We start from the raw sequence: 21825 nt of genomic DNA, 5'->3' as shown, positions 1-21825 counted from the left end.
GGAAGCCCAGGGAGAGGATGATGAGCCCAACACAGCTAGCTGTGGCCGTTCAGGAGCCGAAAGAACCCAGGAGTCTTGGATCCCAGGCATCCATCGCCACAGGAACCATATACATGGCCAGAACACTAACTCTGCAGCTACTTTTAGAGAATAAAAGATATTCAAGTAATTAGTACTATGTGGTAAATAACAACCATCCACACTAACAGAGGGCAAGATAATTACCATTTTGTGGAGCTTTGTATTTCACCAAACACTTTTACATGCATTCCATATTTGACCTTGACAACAACCCCATAAGAAAGACTTGGATTACTGTTCCTACTGTACAGATAAGAAAAGTGAGGCTCATGGCTGGTCAGTAGAAGATTGGATCTTGAACCTATTTGCCTTTAAAATACGTCTTCTGTACGTACACTTGGAGATGGGTGTCTGAGAGTTGGGAATTCTCAACCTGTGCCATCTCTCCTGGCCCTCTACACACAAGTTCTCCCAGCAACTGAGGTGACACCACAAACACAGAGCATTTCCCCCAGGGTGAGGCCCAGGCCAGCTTTTTACACCTGGAGTCAGACTGTAAGAACATCCTGACTCTGTCACTCAAAGGACTGTGATTTGGGGCAAGTTACGTCTTCCCTGTGCCTCAGTTTTCTCATCTGTAACATGGGAATGATGGCACCTACCTCCCGGCAAGGTCGTAGTACGGACTGGCTGCAGTAGCACATCTAACCTGTCAGGCACACAGAAAACATGTGAACATTAGCTCTTATGAGGCGGACTGTGACTGTGACTTCTGGCTTCCCACAGCAGGGAGCGGTGGTCCTGATGAGGAAAGGTGGGCCGCAGCATAGCACACGGCACTGATTCTGGGAGACAGCCCGTCCTCGGAGGCGAAGGAGGGCTCTGTCCTGGAGGAACAGGCTCGCGGCACCCAGCACAGGACCAGAGGAACCACAGCCAGGGGCAGGCGGTGGTCCTGCAGGAACGTCCGCCAGGTCACACGAGGGGCCTGTAAGTCCACATCTTCACTTTTCTCAAGGCTTGGTAAATGTCAAAGGATTCCAGCCTGAGGGTTTGTCGTGTGCCACCACAGCTGCCAGTGAGCTGACCAGGCACTGCTTCCAAGACAGGGCTCGGAGGGTGAGGGCTGGGCGTGGCGCACCAAGCGTGCTGGGTAGAGGGGACCTGAGATAAGGAACCAAAGGTGTATTAATGACCTATTCTTGGTTCCTGTCCATCCCAGGAGGACTCGTTCAAGATCTGAGAAGCAACCCAAGCTCACTGCTGTCCTTGACATGAAGCCTTACCATCAGCAACAGTTATCTAGCCCCAGGAATGGAGGAGAGAGAACACACAAGTATAAGGTAGGACAGTAGGGTTCAGCTCCTGGGTCTGCCTGTTTACAGCTGGGTGAACATTAATCTTTGTAAGCCTCAGTTTGCACAACAGTACAATGGGACTGAAACACCCATCCCACCTGCCTCACAGAGCTGGAACATCAGATGAGGAACTTGCATGGAAGTGCCCTGTGAACCATCACATGCCACGTAAATGGCAGCTCTTGCCTATGACACTATGGTTCTTGCTCTTCGGGGGGGTGGGGTATTCATTCACACCATTTGCTCACATCACTGGTTCACTCCGTGACCATGGCACAGCCTGGAACTCTTATCCAGCCCTTCCAGAAACTAGATCTGTAACCATGGCCTGATAGGCCTCCTGTTCTAATCAGGTGAGACATTCCGCCACGGGGACAATCACACAGTCAGCTGGCCACAGGTGGGGAGAGTCATGGGCCTTTGGAAGCAGAGTTCAAACATCAGCTCTGCTCCTCACTAGCTGGGTGATCTTGGATGAGCCACTCACCCTCTCTGAGCCTCAGTTATTTTTAAAATGGGGGTAATGATGCCTATTTTGTGCTGTTGAGAGAAGTGAATGAGACTATATATGCTGGTCACCCAGTAAGTCCTCAACAAGGCAAGTTGAAACTCCCTGGGCCTAGACTTCCTCATCTACAAATGGGGATAAGTGCTGCTCCCTGATAAGGCTGCTGTGAAGATGAACAGAGACAGTGTACGGAGCACACACAGGATTTAGCTCATGACTGTCAGCTCCATAAGCGCAGGGCCTAGGTTTGTTTTATTCCCCAGGGACTACTCAGCCCCTTGTAGCGTACCTGGCACACACCCAGCTGGCACTCAGGAAACATCTGTTGAGTGAATGAGCAAAGTAAGTACTGCAGACTTAACTTCTCTGAGCCTCGACTTCCTCGTCTATAAAATGGGCATGTAAATACTTACCTGGGAGGGCTGTTGTGAAAACCAAGGGCCCACGGCAGATGCTCCAAACATTCTCTGACACTGCACACCGGGAGGTCACCAAGTGTGCCTTGCACCCCATTCCCTAGGCACACACCACAAGAGGCGGCTGGGTAAGTAAGAGTAACGTTTACTGAGCGATACAGGACTGAGTACTATGAAGGGTTTACCAGGATGGAAACGCACCCCACCCCCTCCCCGGACACCCCCCAACACCCAGAGACTACAGTACTTAGGAGTTACACACAACGGCCATAACTGCTGGATATCTGTTCGTAACAAACAAACCATAACATATTTATACTGTATCACATCGAGTGATTATAGAAATCCATATATATATTGCTTGTATAAAATCTTTTTTTTTTTTGTAAAAAATATTAAAAAAAAAAAAAAAGAAAGTATAAAAAACATGTGCAGTTGAAAGCCCTGCCAGGACAGCCAGTCTGTAAACATTCAGTGAGTATGTGCTTTGGAAGGGCGCCCGCGCCTCGTGCCCACAGCAAACTCCAGCAGGGCCGGCGAGGGTGCACCCGGCTGCTACTTCCCAGCAAGGCCGCACTGGGCCCCACATCTCGGCCCTCTCCGGCCTCGCATCAGGGTCAGGGGTCAGGCTGGGGCAGGCAGATGGCAGTGTTACTCAGTTCCATCCTCAGCCGTGTTTGGTTGTAACTCATGGCTTTTCCTGGCTGCTCGGAGGTCCCTGGGGTAGGTGGCCTGGCGGAGAGGCCGGAGAAGTGCCCAAGGCTGCCTGGCTGGGCGTCTCTCCGGCCTGGGTGCCTCTGTCCTGCCTCGTTTGAGCTGGGCCCCAGCAGGACAGCCCCACCCTCAAGTCTACTTTGGTCTCAGCGCTTGGTCCTTCTGGGTTTCGTCAGCCTGCTCTTCCCGTTATGTGGCTGATCTGAGTTTCACAAAAAAGCCCCACTAATTACTGGCTGTGCTGAGCCTTGTTGTAAAGTTTTTCATGCACCAAGGAAGGGCCCTCTGGTGCCCTCCTCCTCCTCCCTCTTGCCATCTCCTCCTCCTCCTCCTCTTCCTCCTCTTCTTCCTCCTCCCAGCCCACGGTCACTTCTTCTCTAGCTGCTCAAGCAGCGGGTTGCCTTCCGACTCGGGGGTCTTGACGCTGTCCGTCCGAACAATACAGGTGGGGCGATGCCGGTTCAGCATCAGAATGAGCTGCTGTCGCTCCTGCTTTAGCTCCTCAATCTGGGTCTTTAGCTCTGCGTTCATGAGTTCCAGCCGCTCGGATTCCTGCATGCCAAATAGAGACATGGCTTTAGGCTCTCACTGGGAACCAGCTCCGGGAAGAGACTCTCCCTCTGGGTAGGCACAGGGCACAGCAGGCTGGCGTTAGCCTGTTTTCTGTCTGCCAGGTTCCCACTAGAGGAAGCACAGAATCTGCTATTGAGTCCCCCGGGGTAACTGACTTTCTTTAGGCCGTGCCTGTCACACCTGTGACACTGGCCCGTGTTGCTAGTGGGATGAACCCAGGTTATATCCTGGGGCCAGCCTGGCTCATGTCCCACCTCTCTTCCCCACTCAGTCTACTCCAGCCACAGTGGCTTCCTTGCTGTTGCTCAAATATGCCAAATACTCTCCTGCCTCAGGGCCTTTGCCCAAGAAACAAAGAGTGGGACAAGAATGGAGGCCAAGTGGATCCAGAACAGATGCATGGAGGGTCCACGGAGGGGTTAAAGGTGGCCCACGATGGCAGTGCAATGGCAAGGTGCTTTATGTATGATAAATGTATGTTGGGGATATATTGGCCGGTAGGATCCACAAGCCCAGTGTGGTCACGTAATTCCTCCTAAAACATGTGCTTCCTGGTTATTAGTCTATAATTATTTAAACAGCCTCTTCCTTATCCCCTGATATCTAGAATCTCTGCCCACTGGGAGGCAATCAATAGTCATCCTTCTGGATCCAAAATGTGGCTTTAAATAGACCGCAAGTGAGATTTCCAGAGAACTTCCAGCTCAGTTGGAGAGGCTCCAGGGCAAGGAAGCAACGTTGATTTGATTTAGGGGGGTTTACCTGTTCATGATGACAGGTGATGGGCATACCAATTCAAGGCTCTGGGGGTCAACACAGGAGAATACAGAGGTTCCAGAATGATATTTCTTGGACTCTGTCTAAAAATTTATAACCAGTTTGGAGGTTGGAATTTACTCAAGGGCCAGCAAAGGCTGACCAGTGATTCTCAACTAGAAGCAATTTCTGCCTCCCAGGAGACATCTGACAATATCTGGAGACATTTTTGGTTGTCACACTGGGAAGGGTGGGTGCCCTTGGAATCCCGTGGGTAGGGATCAGGGATGCCCCCAGATATCCTTCAATGCACAGGACCCCACAACAAGAACTATCAATCCAAAACGTCCACAGTGCCAAGGCCGGGCAACCTGCATCAGACCGAGCGTGGGCTGTGGCTGCGATGGGCTGAGTTGTCCCGCCGGGGGGCCCAGCCGGGCAGCCTCCCTCCGGGCTCTCCAGGGCCCCAGGGCTGCTGTCTTCCCCACACCAGCCAGGCTGACTGAGTTGTTCCTTTTGCTCATCTCTGCAGAGGCAGCCCAGTGCTGGGGACTCAGAACTGCTGAGATGTACAGTCCTCATGACCAGACGCTGAGGGAGAACAGCCTCAAAGAAGGAAAAAGTGCACAGGGGGAAAATATTAAAAGCCAGCTAGGGTGGTTTTGGATTCAGCCGGATAAAGCACGACAGGGAGGCCGGCCTGGTCCATGGTTCTCCAAATTCCGAGAGAAGAGCATCGTTGAGGGCCAGGAGAGACCCCACGTGAAACCATGAGTCTGGTGCAGGTAGGTGCCCATCTTAGCTGCCTGCTCACTGGGTCTACAACCTGGTGACCTTGGGAATGTCTCTGACCATCCGGTTCCCCCCAGTCAAGGTTTTAGCTCCAACTTCAAAGCCTCTGAGCCTCTTGCCTCCAGGAGTTTCGGTTCAATCCACCCACCCACAAGCATGTGCTGAGAACCTGCTGTGTACAGTGAATGCTCTAGGGGGTCCAGAGGCCCATGAGCCCCTAACACGGATCTTGTGCAGCTTCCACTCTAAGGGGAAGAAGGATTTATAGAGCAGGGCAGAGCTTATCATGTGTCCATCAGCCATCCAGGGTCTAGAAGACCATGAGAGAGTGGGCTAAATGGCCGATCTGACCTTAGGTTTGAAAAATGGGTTGACTCTGGTTGAGCAGAGAAAGTCGGTAGGAGTTGGGGGCATTTCAAGAAGCAAGCCCTGAGTGAACAAGGACAAAGACATGGGAAAGCTTAAGATGTGTTTAGGAGATAAAAACCCTCCATTGTGACCATAGGTCACTTTAGGATATAGGAGGGTACAAAGCTGGGAAGGTGGATTTATAGCCAGACCCAGAAAAGCTGGTGGGGTTTGGAATCAGAGTCAAGAGTAAGTTTCCTAACTTCCCTGAGCCTCAGTTATCTCATCTGTAAAAAGATGATGATCCTGGGGATTAAATGACTGCACATGGGAAAAGCATTTTGTAAACTGAAGGGTTAGGGAGGCTTAAGGAATTTTTACTTTAAGCCATGAGCAAGGGAGTATGAAGACAAGAAGGAGGAGAAGCAGAGAGGAGGCCACTTCCAAGAAAACTTGGCAGGTCTTGGAGACTGCCTGCATTTGCAGAATGGGCAGCTGGGAGGAGAGCTGCCTGTGAGCCTGGGGTGGGGGGTGTCCAAGGAAGCAGGGAGGTGGGAGTTGTTCTGGAGAGCAGTGGGGAGGGCAAGGAACGAGTTGGGTCGTACAGCGAATGGAAGTTACAATGGACATGCAAGGGGCAGGGCCCAGCAGCCCTGCACACACATCCTTGTCCTTGAAAAGACTGCACGTCAGGGGCTTTCCTGGTGGCGTAGTGGTTGAGAATCTGCCTGCCAATGCAGGGGACACGGGTTCGAGTCCTGGTCTGGGAAGATCCCACATGCCGCGGAGCAGCTAGGCCCGTGAGCCTGCGCGTCTGGAGCCTGTGCTCCGCAACAAGAGAGGCTGCGATAGTGAGAGGCCCGCGCACCGCGATGAAGAGTGGCGCCCGCTTGCCGCAACTAGAGAAAGCCCTCGCACAGAAACGAAGACCCAACACAGCCATAAATAAATAAATAAAAAAAAAAAAAAAAAAAAAAGACTGCACGTCAAACCCACCTTACACGTGAACACCTGTATCGCACAAAAAGACCAAGTGGGTGTGTGGCGACTTGCTTCCCTGTGCATGTATCATAGGGATGGCATGATATTCTGCTGGTTTGAAAACGTATGGGTACCTCGTGGAATATCCTGACCTCTGACAGTCTGGCTATCAGACTGTAACTAACTGCTTTTTCATTTTATTTTCTTCTGTTTTATTAGTTGGTATTATATATTTATTTAATGTGTAAGTATAAGTTGAGCTCAAAGGAATTTTTTTTTTTAACCATGATTGTAGAAGTGATTTGTGGTTTTAGAACAGCAATTACCTGATCTGTTTTCCTAATAAATTCAGGAACGTGGGCTAGGATCTTCGCACCTTAAGTATGAAATGAATAACTCTTCTTGCATTTTTGTTTATCGTTTTGCCTCTGGTAGATATTTACTGCCCTAGAGAAAATGAAACCATTTGTTGTTTCAGAATGGAATTAATGCAAGTGAAGGAGGTTCTGTCTCCTCCACGGTGGTCAGTGAAAGCAGCAGAAAAAACACAGGGTGAGGGGGCTTCCCTGGTGACGCAGTGGTTAAGAATCCGCCTGCCAATGCAGGGGACACGGGTTCGAGCCCTGGTCCGGGAAGATCCCACATGCCGCGGAGCAACTAAGCCCGTGTGCCACAACTACTGAGCCCACGTGCCACAACTACTGAAGCCCGCATGCCTAGAGCCTGTGCTCCACAACAAGAGAAGCCACCACAATGAGAAGCCCGTGCACAGCAATGAAGAGTAGCCACCACTCGCCGCAACTAGAGAAAGCCTGCGTGCAGCAACGAGGACCCAACGCAGCCGAAAATAAAAATTAATTAATTAATTAATTAAAAAACAAAAAAACCCCACAGGGTAAGAGGCTGGGCATCCTTCTGTGTGCCCTTGGACTAGTCACTCCCCTTCTCCGGACCTCATTTTCCCCCTTAAAATATAATGATTGGCCCAGGGGACTTTAAGCATTAAGATTCTCTGACTCTATTATTTTTAAAAGTTACCCTAATGCACTTAAAATAGGGCTCCACTTCCCAACTCTTTCTGTTAAAAAAAAAAAAAAAGCCTGGTGCAGACTTCTGAGCCCAAAAGCCCTGTCTGAGTTAAAATCTTGACTCTGCCACTGGCCAGCTACACTGCTGTGAACAAGATTCCCAAGTCCCTGAGCCTGGGCACCTGAATAGAGTGCTGGGCCACAGAGGAAGCTCTGGGTTCTGGTCCTGACTCGGCCACTGTGTGACGTTGAGCAACTTTCATCCCTCTGAACCTCAGATGCCAGTCAGTGGAATGGGGCTGCCTTGCCCCCTCCAGAGTCACTGTGACCATCAGGGAGAGAGAGTGGCTATGAAGAGCAAGGAACGCTGTGAGGGTGTGAGACTGTGTCACTGATGCCCACACCCAGGGAGCTGTGTCAGGCACAGCGGGGTTACAGAGGCCAGCTGTACAGCCGTGGGGAGCCAAGGGGCCGCTGCTCCCGAATGCAGGCAGCAGAGGGGGCCTGGGGCCTGCAGGGCGTGGATCTGACCCACACAAAGGCCTGCCTCCTTCAGGGCTTTGGCTGGTCCTGGCAGCTGAACTCTGAGAGGCTACAGGAATCTCCCAGGGTGGCTCTGAGTGTCCAGGGGTCAAGGATGGGACGGTAACTTTTTACATTATACATATATGTGTGCATGCGTATGTATATATATGTGTGTGTGTGTGTGCACATACACATACATACACCTTTGTACCTCCAAGCCTTGTAAATATTTGAGGTGTTAAAAATAAATTACAGAAATGCAAATCAAAACTACAGTGAGGGGCTTCCCTGGTGGCGCAGTGGTTGAGAATCTGCCTGCTAATGCAGGGGACACGGGTTCGAGCCCTGGTCTGGGAAGATCCCACATGCCACGGAGCAGCTGGGCCCGTGAGCCACAATTGCTGAGCCTGCGCGTCTGGAGCCTGTGCCCCGCGACGGGAGGGGCCGCGATAGAGAAAGGCCCGCGCACCGCGATGAAGGGCGGTCCCCGCACCGCGATGAAGAGTGGCCCCCGCTTGCCGCAACTGGAGAAAGCCCTCGCACGAACCGAAGACCCAACACAGCCAAAAATAAATAAATAAATAAATAAATAAGAAAATCCTTAAAAAAAAAAAAAAAAAAAAAAAACTACAGTGAGGTATCACCTCACACCAGTCAGAATGGCCATCATCAAAAAAGCTACAAACAATAAATGCTGGAGAGGGTGTGGAGAAAAGGGAACCCTCTTGCACTGTTGGTGGGAATGTAAATTGATGCACCCACTATGGAGGACAGTATGGAGGTTCCTTAAAAAACTACAAATAGAACTACCATACGACCCAGCAATCCCACTACTGGGCATATACCCTGAGAAAACCATAATTCAAAAAGAGTCATGTACCAAAATGTTCATTACAGCTCTATTTACAATAGCAAGGACATGGAAGCAACCTGAGTGTCCATTGACAGATGAATGGATAAAGAAGATGTGGCACATATATACAATGGAATATTACTCAGCCATAAAAAGAAATGAAATTGAGTGATCTGTAGTGAGGTGGATGGACCTAGAGTCTGTCATACAGAGTGAAGTAAGTCAGAAGGAGAAAAACAGAGTATGCTAACACATATATATGGAATCTAAAAAAAAAAAAGGTTCTGAAGAACCTAGGGGCAGGACAGGAATAAAGACGCAGACGCAGAGAATGGACTTGAGGACACGGGTAGGGGGAAGGGGCAAGCTGGGACAAAGTGAGAGAGTGGCATGGACTTATATACACCACCAAATGTAAAATAGATAGCTAGTGGGAAGCAGCCGCATAGCACAGGGAGATCAGCTCCATGCTTTGTGTCCACCTAGATGGGTGGGATAGGGAGGGTGGGAGGGAGACGCAAGAGGGAGGAGATGTGGGGATATATGTATATGTATAGCTGTTTCACTTTGTTGTACAGCAGAAACTAACACAACACTGGAAAGCAGTTATACTCCACTAAAGATGTTAAATAAATAAATAAATTACAAGAGAATCCCCCATGTCTTCGGGCACTGACTGTGCACACAGCCATCTGCCTTCATGCCCTAAACCTCACACCCGGCCTCTGCTTCCAAGGCCAGAGGGGAGGAGGGGGGCGTGGGGACTTGAGCCCCAGCAGACTTGCCGAAACCTCCCTCCTCGAGGCCTGCACTTCTCTTGGTCCACAGCTGCCTGCTCCTCTCACCACGACAGCACCACCGCCACATAACCGGTCTTCCCACTCTACTCTCAGCTCCCCATGCCGTGCCCCACGCCGCAGCCACAGCGACAGGGCGTATCTCTCTCCTCCCGAAACCCTCCCATGGCTCTCCATGACCAACACTCTTCATCATCCTAACAGGGACACGTGAGAGAGTGAAAGAATGTGCCATTAATAATCAGGCCAGGGGCTTCCCTGGTGGCGCAGTGGTTGAGAGTTTGCCTGCCAATGCAGGGGACGCGGGTTCGAGCCCTGGTCTGGGAAGATCCCACATGCCGCGGAGCAGCTCGGCCCGTGAGCCACAATTACTGAGCCTGCGCGTCTGGAGCCTGTGCTCTGCAACAAGAGAGGCCGCGATAGTGAGAGGCCCGCGCACTGCGATGAAGAGTGGTCCCCGCTTGCCACGTCTGGAGAAAGCCCTCGCACAGAAACGAAGACCCAACACAGCCATAAATAAATAAATAAATAAAATTAAAAAAAAAAAAAAAGGCTTCAAAAAAAATAATCAGGCCAGGGGCTTCCCTGGTGGCGCAGTGGTTGAGAGTCTGCCTGCCAATGCAGGGAACACGGGTTCGAGCCCTGGCCTGGGAGGATCCCACGTGCCGCGGAGCGACTGGGCCCGTGAGCCACAATTGTTGAGCCTGCGCGTCTGGAGCCTGTGCTCCGCAACAGGAGAGGCCGCGACGGTGAGAGGCCCGCGCACCGCGATGAAGAGTGGCCCCCGCTTGCCGCAACTAGAGAAAGCCCTCGCACAGAAACGAAGACCCAGCACAGCCATAAATAAATAAAAATTTAAAAATACGTTTAAAAAAAAAAAAAAGGCAAAACATTGTATGCAGTATGCCATTGTTTAAAAAATAAAAATAAAAAAAATAATCAGGCCAGGCCAACAGGCGCAAACCGGGATTGCCCCAGACAACCCAGCACAGGGATTACCCGACAGGTGAAGGCTCTGGGGCCCTATTCTCTCCATGGACTGTACACTCCAGCTACACTGGTATTCTTTTCACTCCCTTCACCACATCCTTAAACAACACCTCTTGCCTCTGGCCTTTGCTTTGGCTGTTCGTGGTGACTGACCCCTCCAGCCCTGTCCTTCCACGCGTTGGCTCCTGCTCCTGTCTTATGTCTCAATCAGCAGTCTTTCCGCAGCCTGGACTCAGACAGGGCCTCTCCGTCTGTGCTCACAGCCCGCCGCGCTTGCCCAACCTAACGCTCAGCACATATCCCATCCCTGTTTCCTGCCTGCCACCCCACTGCAGCCATGGCCTGTGGACCCACTGTGTGGCGGGCACTCACTCAGCACTAAGGATGGACAGATGGGTCAGCGAACGCATGGGTGAGTCCCGGTTCCACTGCACACTAGCAGGGAGACCTCAGGCAAGTAACCTGACTCTCTGCGCTACGGGTCCGTGTCTAAAATGGGGATCATCAATGTCTAGCTCAGTGGAATGTTATAAGATTAAACGAGATACGGGAAATGCCTGGCACACAGTAGGTGCTCAGCCGGTGTTACTGGAATGTGCGGAGCAGCTAGCCCCGCTCACTTGGCGCTGACCATTCGCTGCACTAGTGTGTTACTGGTGTGCGTTCACTTGGCCCTTCTTGCCTGCTGGCTGGCTGACAGGCCTTTGAAGGCGGGGATGGGATGTGAGACTTCTCTGTTCCCTGCTATGTCTCGCCCAACTCCACAGGCACTCAGGGCTGGAAATGAGGGGTGTGACACTCCATCTATCGTAAAGGCCTATGTGAGACCCAGGTCTTAGAAATTTCTTGAAAACTTTCCGCCTGGTGTTGGTCCACCATCTCTTCCAAGGGGCTCCCAGCTCCAGGAGTCTAACTCCGCCTCCACTGACCTTTCCCCTGCCCTAGACGCTCACAGCCGGAGGGTACACACAGCCCCACGGTGTTGGCACCCATGATCTCAGATTTGCTCTCTGCTTGTTGCAAGCATGAGAAGAGACCCACAGATCCCCAGTCTCAGAGCAAACCCGGGCCAGCCCGGCCTTGTCTCTCCAGCTCCCACAGGAGGGACCACGACTGGTCCCTTCCTGTGTGCCCCCAGCGCACCTAGCACAGGGCTGGGCACTCAGTACATGCTTAAAACGACTTGTCCACAAATCAATGAATGAGCAAAAGAATGAAGGAACAAAGGAATGAACAAACCCACGAATGAATGAATGAGAGCCAGCAGGGCAGAGTGCTGAGGATGGTTGCTTTGAAGTTAGCCTCAGGCCGAATCTCAGTTCTACCGCTTAGTTGCTGAGGGACCTGGGCAAGTTACTTAACTCCCCGTGCTTTCCTTAGTGTCCCCATCTGCAGACAGAGAATAATGCAGGCCCCTACCTCATACAGTTATTATGCCAATAAAATGAGATAATGTGTACACTGCGCTTTGCACAGGGCCCCGCTTTACAAATGTTAGCAACTAGTGTTAACGGTTGCACGCTGTAGAAGGGAGCCTGACCTGTGATGTTATTATTCTATGGTGTTACTATTGTTATTTAGAAATCAACAAGGGATTGGGGGTGGGGAGGCTGGAGACCACCGGCTTGGACTAATTAGCTTTCTGGTCATGTCCCTTCACAGCCATCTACCGTTTTTGAGGAGCAGGGAAGGCCTAAGGGGCAGGAGAAGGAGCAAACGCCTATTTGGCACATTCCAAATGAAAGGGCAGGGATGTGCTCCGAGGGCCACGAGGCAAGGCGGCCCTCCACTGGCCTTGGCACGCAGAGCCAACCTCTGGTCCCAGAGGCAACAGCCAAGAGCTCAGGGGTCAGCTTCAGTGGGGCTGAGGCCAGGCAGATGGGAGACAGAGCCAGAAGAGCCTCCTGCATGTGAGGGAGGAGCTTTTCTCTGCCCCATCGCTACGCCCACTGCCCACATGCAGGGAGCTCTCACTGACTTCATTTGCACCCGCGCCAGACAACTCTGGTAGCCCTCAGCGCACCAGCATGGGTAGTGCCAGTTCTAGGCCCTCTGGGCCCATCAGCACCGAGGGTCTAACCTCAGTTAGAGGCGGGGAACTTGGCTCCTCCCACCTTCTCTGGCTGTCCAGGGATCTGGGTGGGCGGAACGGCTGCAGGCTGCCCCTGGGCGTCTTGGCTCAGGGAGGGGGCATCGGAGAGAAGGCAGGGAAGGCAGAGGGGTCGAGGCCAGTTGGGCAGATGTCAGCAAGTACACATTGATTCTGCAGGCATTCGATGGCCTCTCCCGGTCCATAAGCACACTAGCCACTAAAGGACAAGGCCGGGGTCCCCCCTGGCCACTGCCCTGCTCACCCGCTGCAGAAATTCCGTCCGTTCCTTCTTCTTGTTCCGGCAACGGGCGGCCGCGACTTTGTTCTTCTCCCGACGCCTTTTCCTTCGCTCTTCTTCCTCGTCTAGCTGTGAGGGCAAAGAGCCACGGATGAGACACTGAGGCAGGCCTGGCGTACAGTCTCCCTCCTCACGCTCAGACCGGCAGACGGACAACTTAACCCACATCTCGCCGTCAGTGAGCCGCACTGCCAGCCCGCTGGCCTCTTGGCGGGTGGGATGGCAGCGTTTCCCAGCCGGCCCGAGGATGCTCTCGGAGTAGGTGGGCATCCCTGGGAGAAGTCAGTGCCCCAGGAGGGCAGGGCCACCTGGGTTCTGCCAGAGTTCAGGAGGCCCAGAGCCTGGCGCTCTCCTCACACAGAGGTGACACCCCACGGGCGGTGGCGGTCTGTTCTCTTGCCCGGCCCAAGCCCTCTGGGCACTATTTTCCAGGTCAGTGGCTCCCCGGCACTTCCTTTCAAAACACCTTGGGCATGAGTGTTGGTTTCACCTTCTACCCCCACCCACTGTCACCTCCCTGAGGTATTCTGTCCTCCCTCTCGGTCCTTCCTCAGATCTATCTCCTGGTGATGGAAAAATCTCCCCAGCCCCCTCACCTGGGTTCATCCTTCTCTCTGCCTCTGCATGTTCTTCCCCCAGGACACCCACTTGCATCCCAGGATCCCATGGGCTCCTTAAAGTGCCCTGCTCGGAACATAGGCAGAGGGGCCTTCGGAGTCTCCAGGCTTGCTTCTCCCCGAGACCCACTAGGAAATTTACCATGCTTGAAACAGGGCCCATGGAATGGGAAGGAGAAGGCTCACTGCCCACCAACACGGACTTTCAAAGCCGCAGTTATTGTTGTTTCATTAATAATAACAAGAGCTGCCATTTGTTGCCTACTTTGCTAAATGCTTTAAACACAGGTCATGTAATCCTTACAAAGTCTGATGAGGAAGGTACTATGACTGCCCCATCTCACAGATGGTGAGAGTGAGGCTCAACAGCTCAGTTTGCCCAAGGCCCTACAGCAAGGAAACGGTAGAGTCAGGCTTCCAACTCAAGATTTCTCTGACTTCAGCCTTCCTGCTCTTGACCACAGCCCCAGCCCATTAGGATCACTTTGACGTGATGCCTGTCACTGTCCATTACCCACCAGGAGACCCTGGAGGATACACAGGACCAGCCGGGCTGGGAACGGCCTAGAGTCCGAGGCCACTGGAGAAATGTTGGGTTGCCAACTCTCTCACTTCTGGAGCCAGTTGCGGGTGCTTCTGGCAGCCTGAGGCCTGGAACAAGGTCTCAGCCGAAAGGGCTTCAGGCCAGGAAAATAAACAGCCTCTCTGCCTGCACTCCCGGCATGCTCTAGGAGCTCAAGACCGAGGGTCTGGGCTGGAGACCAGCACCCACGGCCCTCAGCACAGGCCCTGGCAGAGTAGCCCCTTCTCCTTCACCACCACCTTGGAGCTTCTCCCTGACCCACTCCCACCCTGCCTGGGAGGCTGGCTGGAGAGGCGCCTTGTCAACACGGCCGCACCCAAGCACCTCCCAGCCCCTTGGCCTCCTTTGAAACAGAACCAGAAGTGACAGCTCCTCTGGCTGACCCGCATCTGGGGAAACAGAAACCCGGACAAAGTTGATTCCACCCAACCTCTACCTCACCCCCAACAAGGCCAAGGTAACCGTGACGACAGGCAGAGGGAAGGAACTGGAGGAAGTGGCTGGCAGTGCAATCTCCCCTCGGCCAAGAGGGTTTGCCCACAAACTGCCAAGGTGATGTGTGCAACCTGGGCCCTGCCAGGCTCACAGGGTTCTGGGGTTCTGGCAGAGCCGCCGTTTCCTAGGAGACACAACCTCTGTCCTCCAAGACCTACCTCCCCACCCCACCCCTGCGCAGGGCCCCATCCTACATAAAGCTGGAAGCCAACGGAAGCTGCGCTAGCAGCAGATGCAAAGAGGCTCAGTGCTGGAAGTTTAAGAGATCAACTGGGCCAGGATGACACCCAGATGGGGGGCTGCTCCACCCTCCCTCTGCAGCCGCATCAATTCCCTCCTGCCATTACTCTCGACTCCAAACGTCTCACCCTTCTCCAAGCCAGCCAGGCCCTCCTGAGATGACCTTCCTTTTCTATTTGTAAACTCTTACAACCCTCAGGAGCAAACGCCACCTCCTCCAGGAAGGCTCCTTTGACTCCCCAGATAGAATTAACTGCTTTTTCTATGCTGCTACAGCACTTTGAGTTCCCCGCTGTAAGAGTCTCTATCACACCCCACGGTAATTCTCTGCTTATGTAGTAGCTGCCTTCCCTGCTAATCTGGAGAATGGGGGACCTGGGTATCCCCAGCACCTGGAATAACATGGCACTGAGTAGGGGCACAGCAAATGTTAGTCAAATGAATAAAAGATTCAAGAGAAACATGCCACAGGTTTGGATACTATAATTATAAAAGTGATTTATTGCCTACATTTGCATCTGCATAACCTTTTCTCCAGTGCTTATAAGGAACTGTCTCTACCAGGGATGGCCTCTTCTCTCTGTCTGCAGGAGGCCAGGAAAACTTGGGGATTGGGTGCTGCCTTCCCCAGAAGCACATTGGCCAAAGATGGAGTCAAGATTCAGGGTGCAGGGACTTCCCTGGTGGCGCAGTGGTTAAGAACCCACCTGCCGATGCAGGGGACACGGGTTCAAGCCCTGGTCCGGGAAGATCCCACATGCCGCGGAGCAACTAAGCCCGTGCGCCACAACTACTGAGCTTGCGCTCTAGGGCCCGTGAGCCACAACTACTGAGCCCGTGTGCCACAATTACTGAAGCCCACGCACCTAGAGCCCATGCTCCGCAACAAAGAGAAGCCACTGCGATGAGAAGCCCGCGCACCACAATGAAGAGTAGCCCCCGCTCGCCACAACTAGAGAAAGCCCACGTGCAGCAACGAAGACCCAACGCAGCCAAATAAGAAAAAAAAAAAAATTCAGGGTGCAGGCCACCGATGGCTGTGGTGGGTGCACAAACCCAAGCAGGCCCTGGAAGGATCCAGGCTGTGCACTTAAGCCTAAAGCCCGTAGCACCACAGCACCACCAGCTTCCAAGTCCATCCCTGGGCCTTTCCTGTACACATGCCTTGGCTAATATCTCCCAATAAAGCAAGAAATGGCCCCAAAGCCCCATCGTCACACTTTCCCCTTTGAAACTGTGCTGCCTCTCCCCCAAATCCCCCTGCTGCTATTTAAGAGCCTCCCACAGGGCACATAGAAAACGGATGCTGAGGTCCTGCTGGAAATAAGACAGAGGTTGGGCAGTGCCCTTGGCCTTTTCCATCCCCACGGGCTCACTCTGGCTCCTTTCGCTGGGCCTGCATGGTCTGCCTCCTCTGACTGGAGCTGTTTGGAGACTGGCGCAGCCCTCCCCCAGGCCTTTGTTCATCCCCAGAGTTGAGGCTGCTGCCTTCTCCTTGATGCTCCCCGGATTCTCTGAAGCATTTGGTCCCGCGTGGGTGAGAGACAGCAGGGTGTTTTCACCACCCACAGCTCAGACATCTAAAACCAGAACCCCAAATGGGAGATATGACTTTTTCTGCAGATACAGAGGGAAGATCCAGCATGTTTGAGGAAGAGGCAACTTGAGGCTCAAGACATTAAAAAACCATGAGATGGGGGCAGGGGTGGAGTAAGCATATCATTCCCTCTTCTCAAACTGAGTCCTGGCTCTGTTTATCCCCAATTCCCAGGAAGGCCCAAGGACAAAGCTGTCTGTGTACTGGCAGTGAGGGGGGCCCCTGCACCACCCTTCACATTGGAGGGACAGACCTGGGGATCCACGGCCAAGGGTGCCCTCCTGTTGAGCAGTCCCTCCTCAGAGAGCCTGTTCCCAAGCCCCTGCTGAGGGCCAGCACGACCCCAGCCCCTGGCCCAGCTGACTGGACGAGGTGTGAGCGGCTGACCCAAGCTGGGCTGTATTCACCAACTAGAAATTTGAAACTGAACTGCTGGACTGGGAGGCATACAGGCTGGACAACCAATTTCAACCCAGAGAAGCAGAAATATCAGGCTGCTGATGTGTGGAGGTGAGCAGAGATCACGCGGCAAGAGAGAAACAAACGCTCAGCTATAGGAGGGAGTAGGACAAAGAGAGGGAACGGGTGACAGAGAGAGAAGCAGGGCCTGGATAGGGTGTGGCGAGCGAGGTGCCCAGGGCACACATTTCAGGAGGCGCTCACTCTTGTGCCAGGGCAGGGTCAGCACCCGAGGGTGGGTGCCTCCTTAAATGCCGTGCCCTGGGCATCTGGCTTGCCTCACCCTGTCTAGATCCCGAGAGATGGAGGGAGCTCCAGAGAGAGAAAGGTAAAGACAGAGACAGAGAGGAGAGACAGAGGAACGGAGAGACAGAGGAACAGGGAGACAAAGGTGGGTGGAGAGAGACAGAGGGAACAAGGCAGAGCCACAGAGAGAGAAACACAGGGACATGGCCACAGGCTGATGGTACAGACAGAGGGACAGACAGAAACTCTCTTGGTCTTCCTGATTCCACCCCTGGAGAGGCCTGACTATGCTTCGTCTCCGTGGGGTCCATGATGGGTACACCTGAATCTACCCTGGAAATTCCTCCTTTGGCCTGAAGGGAGCTGGAGAAGGTTTCTGCCTCTTGCCACTGAAAGATGCCTGGGACAACAGGGTCCCACCCTTGTGAAGTCAGGTGATGCAGAAGGTGATCCCCAGTAATCCGGGGGAGAAGGCCTACCCAGGAGCAATGCTTCTAGAACAGTTGGGAAAGTGGCAGAGCCTGGATGCAGAAGAGCCCTTGAACAAACAGAGGTGAGTCACCTCAGCAGGTAGAAAATCCCGCGTATCAGGGGTCCCAGGGGGTTAAATGGTCTCAGTAAACCAGTCAGGACAGGCCTATTATCTTCCTCACTTTCAGATGAGGAAACTAAAGATATCAAGGCTGTCCAGAAGGTCAGTGACAGCTTTGAATCCAGGCCTTTTGGCCCCAGGGTCTGAGTGTCTTCTGCTCTTGGAAGGGCAGATGGCCTAGGTAACAAGTCCCCCACCCTTTCAGCTCCAGCCTGATGATGGGACCGTAAAGCAGCAGCAGAAGCCTCTGACTCTGAGGACGATGACCGTTTTGTTTTTTCCTACCTGGGTATTTTTAAATAAAAAATATTTTTTGCATAGTTGACATTAAATGTGTAGCGCTGAAAGCAGGAGGGGGGCCTCCCCTCACCCTGGTCATGTTTCTCAGGCCCCGTCTGCCAGCCACGTGGCTCTCACACGGTGGCAACAGTCACCCAGATGTGATTTTGAATTCTGACATTTCATAAGCATTTCCAAATATGTATCTTGCGAGACCCACAAAAAGACAGGATGAGAAAGAGCAATGACACTTTTTAACCCCAGGCACTGCAAATACAGAAACTCTCACATGGACAAAGCAATAGAGAAAAGCGCAATAAAGCAGGTGACAAGCAGAATATAGAGAGGGGGAAAAAACCAAATCAAACCCCCAGCACTAAGCAGAGTAGTGAAGGTCTGAGAGGCTTGTTCAGACTAAGAACTGTCTCACGGGCAGAGAGAAGCAGGTTTATCTGAGACTCAGGGCATCAGGGTCGTCAGCATGAACTTTGGGGTCTAAGAGGCCTGGGTCGCCCCCAGCAGCTCTGCTGTGTGCTCCTGGGCAAGTCACTCAGCCTCTCTGAGCCTCCGTCCCTCACTTGTACAAGGAAGGCACTGAGCCCTGCTGCACAGGGTCGTCATGAGGACTAAGTCCCAGCCCAGAGCCTGGGATCCAGGAAGGGCTCTGAAAATGCCAGCTTCCCTGCCTGTCTTCCCAGGTGAGGCCAGTGCTGCCCGGGGCCCACCCAGCCTCCCGCACAGGCAGAATCTGGCATAAAAGGAGACCTGGGGGGGCAGGTGCAGAGTGGAGGTGCTTCAGGGCACGCGAGCTGTCAGTGGGCAGGCCTGGAGTGACTGCCCTGCTGCCCAAATCGAGCCCTGGCCACGCCCACGGGGGGCCCTCCCCCCTGCATGGAGGAGCCATATTTCAACACCAGGGACCCACGAGCACCCTGGGAAGTAAACACCCAGATACCAAACATACCAGACATTCTCCCACATAAGCACGGCTGCTCGGAGCCAGGGGCTGCGGTCCCTCCCCACCCCCTGCCTCCACCACCCTACCCTTCAGACATCAACAAAGTGGGCCAGTCCAGGGGCAAGACCTCGGCCAGGCTGGCCAGCCTGGGCCCACAGTCCCCTCTGCCTCCTGCCACCCCTGCAGGGAGGAATGAGGAAACGCCAGGGGCCCTTGTCCATCCAGCACCCTTGCTGACCCCCTGCAGCCCGCAGGGCCCAGGCCCTCCCCCCAGTATCTCTCCTGGGGCTGCGCCGTTGGAGGTTCCACCCTCCGCTCTGTCCCATCTTCTCCAGCCAGGCCCTCTCACTCCGAACGGCCAAGGTATGGACCTCAGCTATGAAATACCGGACAGCTTTAGTGAACAGTGGGCCAGGCTGTAAGAAAATTCAGGACAAGTGGTCAGTCAAAGGGCTGGCGTTGCAAACTCAAGCCACCCCCAGGAGCCAAGCAAGTCAAGGTTAGTGAGGGAGGATGGCTGGATGAGGGTCTGGCCCCCAGAGGGGACACCCCCCACTCGCCCCAGGGCAGAGAGGGCTCAGTGTGGCCAAATCTTCCAAGTTTTCAAGTCTAGCTGAAAATGTGAGCTTGTGGGTAAAATCTCCCCATTTTTAATGCTGGCAACGAATTCCATTTTGAAACGAACGCTGCAGGAGCCAAACAAAACACATCTGTGGGCTGCCCCGGCCGTGGGCTACTAATTTATGATCCCTGGCAAGAGACAGACCCCGGCGGGGTTGGTCACCAGACAGCCGGTTCCAGTCACCGCGCTGCCCCTTCTCTCTGACCTCAGGCCAGTCAGCCCACCTCCGGTCCCGTGGCTCATCTTCAATAAACACAATGGCTCCCACTTCCCCTAACCTTCAAACATTTCTACAGGGTGGGTGCTAGGGGCCTCATTTTACAGGTGAGGAAGCAAGGTGAAGTGTCTGCCCAAGGCCACCAAGCTGGGGAAAAACAGGGATTCAGTTCCCATACATCACACTGCCTTCCAACACTGGGCCAGACCAAGAGCTCCCCAAACCCCAGCCAGCTCTGACTCCCTGGGGTTTCATTCGTGTGACCCTCAGGGGTCACGAGTGCAGCGTTGGCTTTACTGAGGGGAAAGGGAGGGCCGTGTGGGAAGGGGACTCTTGGCAACACCGAGGCCAAGATGAGGAAACCAAGGCCCAGGGGAGGGAGAGCTTGCTCCAAGGCTCACGCTGGAGGGCAGGGCCTGGGTCCTCACAGACAAGTCCAAGGGACACTGAGGGTCAGTCCCTGGGCCTCCCGGCTCCACCGACTGCATCGCACCCTCTTTCTGGAATTCTCTCCACCCTGGATGCTCAACACTGACCTTGTGTGGTCTCCTACTTCTCTGACCTCTCCTTTCCTGTCTCTTGCCCGGGGCCCTCTATACATACTGCCTCCGGATCACCGTTTCCATCTGTGGTTTCAGCCACCACCTCTTCTCAAATGCCAAACAAATCTTTATTTTCAGACCAAAAGCTCCACTGCCAGCTGGACATTCAATCCAGATGTCCCTCAGCCCCTCAAAGTCTTTATCCTCAATTGGTGGCTTCATCTCTATTCTCCACCCCAGCTGGCACCACTGCCCAGTCATTCAAGGAGGTAGAAACTCAGGCCTCGCCCCTCACCTGTCCCTCTCCTTATCTCCAGTTTTGACCAGACAGGCCATCCAATTCTACATCCTAAATCTTCCTCAGATTTGCTCCCCACTCTCCATCTCCCCTGCCACTTTCCAGGCTCTCTCTCTTCTCACCGTCTCTGTCTCTGTTTCTCTCTGTCTCTCCACCTCGTCTCTCTCTCCTGCATCACCTCCTAGGAGGCCTCCTGACCCTGCACAACCATCCTCCATCCCAGCCATTGGAGGGAACTTTCTAAAATGCAAATCTGATCCAGTTATTGGTCTTCAGGGGGCTCCTCATTACCCTCAGGATAAAGCCCAAGCTCCTAATGTACCCAGCAAGGCTCCCCGTGACTGGGCCCCTCCTGCCCTGGTCTCACCTCCTATCTACCCCTACCCTACACGCCATGTTCCTGCAACCTGGAGCCTCTATTATACCTCACACTTCCCTGGCCTCATGCCTTTGCCTCTGCTGTCCCCTTGGCTTACTCTCATGCTGTACCTTCAGCTCAAGCATCACCTCCTACAGGAAGTCCTCCCTGATTCTCATCCCCTCCAAGTTGGGGAGGTGTCCCTCTGCTCTGGGCTCTCATAGAATCTTGTGTTTATCCTGGCCTCTACTGTGCTATATACGAGCCTCGGTTTCTGCCCCCACTGAACTGGGAGTTCCATGAGGGCAAAGTCCATGTCTTATTGACTTTCTGTGTGCCCAGCACCTTGTAGAGTTTATGGCCATCAGTAGCACTCAATAAATGTTTGCTTAAGGGACGCCTGATCCACAGAGCTGGTGACCTGAACAAGAAGCCAGGACTCCTGACTCCCAGTCCAGTGCCCTTTTCAACTGCTCCCAATGCCAGGCTATAATCCAACACTTTCACCTATGAACAAACCCACACATCTGGACGCCGTGTTCACTCAAAGCTCCAGCCCAGCCAACCACCAGGTGAAGGCTCTGAACAAGAGCTGGCAGAGGCAATGGCTCCACCTGCCAAGATGATGCACTCAGCTCTCCCGGCTGGGGGCACGCGCAGGTGGAGAAGCGA

At 53.4% G+C, this 21825-nt stretch overlaps 1 protein-coding gene across 2 annotated transcripts in view; it reads right to left on the bottom strand.

Moving 5' to 3' along the window:
* Positions 1–2432: 2432 nt before the first annotated feature.
* JDP2 (Jun dimerization protein 2) overlaps positions 2433–21825 on the bottom strand; it is a 42037-nt gene continuing 22644 nt past the window's right edge. For both annotated transcript variants that reach the window (XM_057544026.1, XM_057544027.1), the window contains exons 3-4: positions 13015–13119; positions 2433–3569 (exon numbers count right to left, since the gene is read on the bottom strand). In XM_057544026.1, the coding sequence (XP_057400009.1) occupies positions 3384–3569; positions 13015–13119 (291 nt within the window). In that variant the 3' untranslated portion in view covers positions 2433–3383. The remainder of the gene's footprint in view (positions 3570–13014; positions 13120–21825) is intronic.

This window comes from Balaenoptera acutorostrata, chromosome 3, assembly GCF_949987535.1.
Source record: "Balaenoptera acutorostrata chromosome 3, mBalAcu1.1, whole genome shotgun sequence".
Taxonomy (NCBI): Eukaryota; Metazoa; Chordata; class Mammalia; order Artiodactyla; family Balaenopteridae; genus Balaenoptera; species Balaenoptera acutorostrata.
The sequence above is the reverse complement of the archived record's forward strand: the minus strand, read 5'-3'. Positions and strand labels throughout refer to the sequence as shown.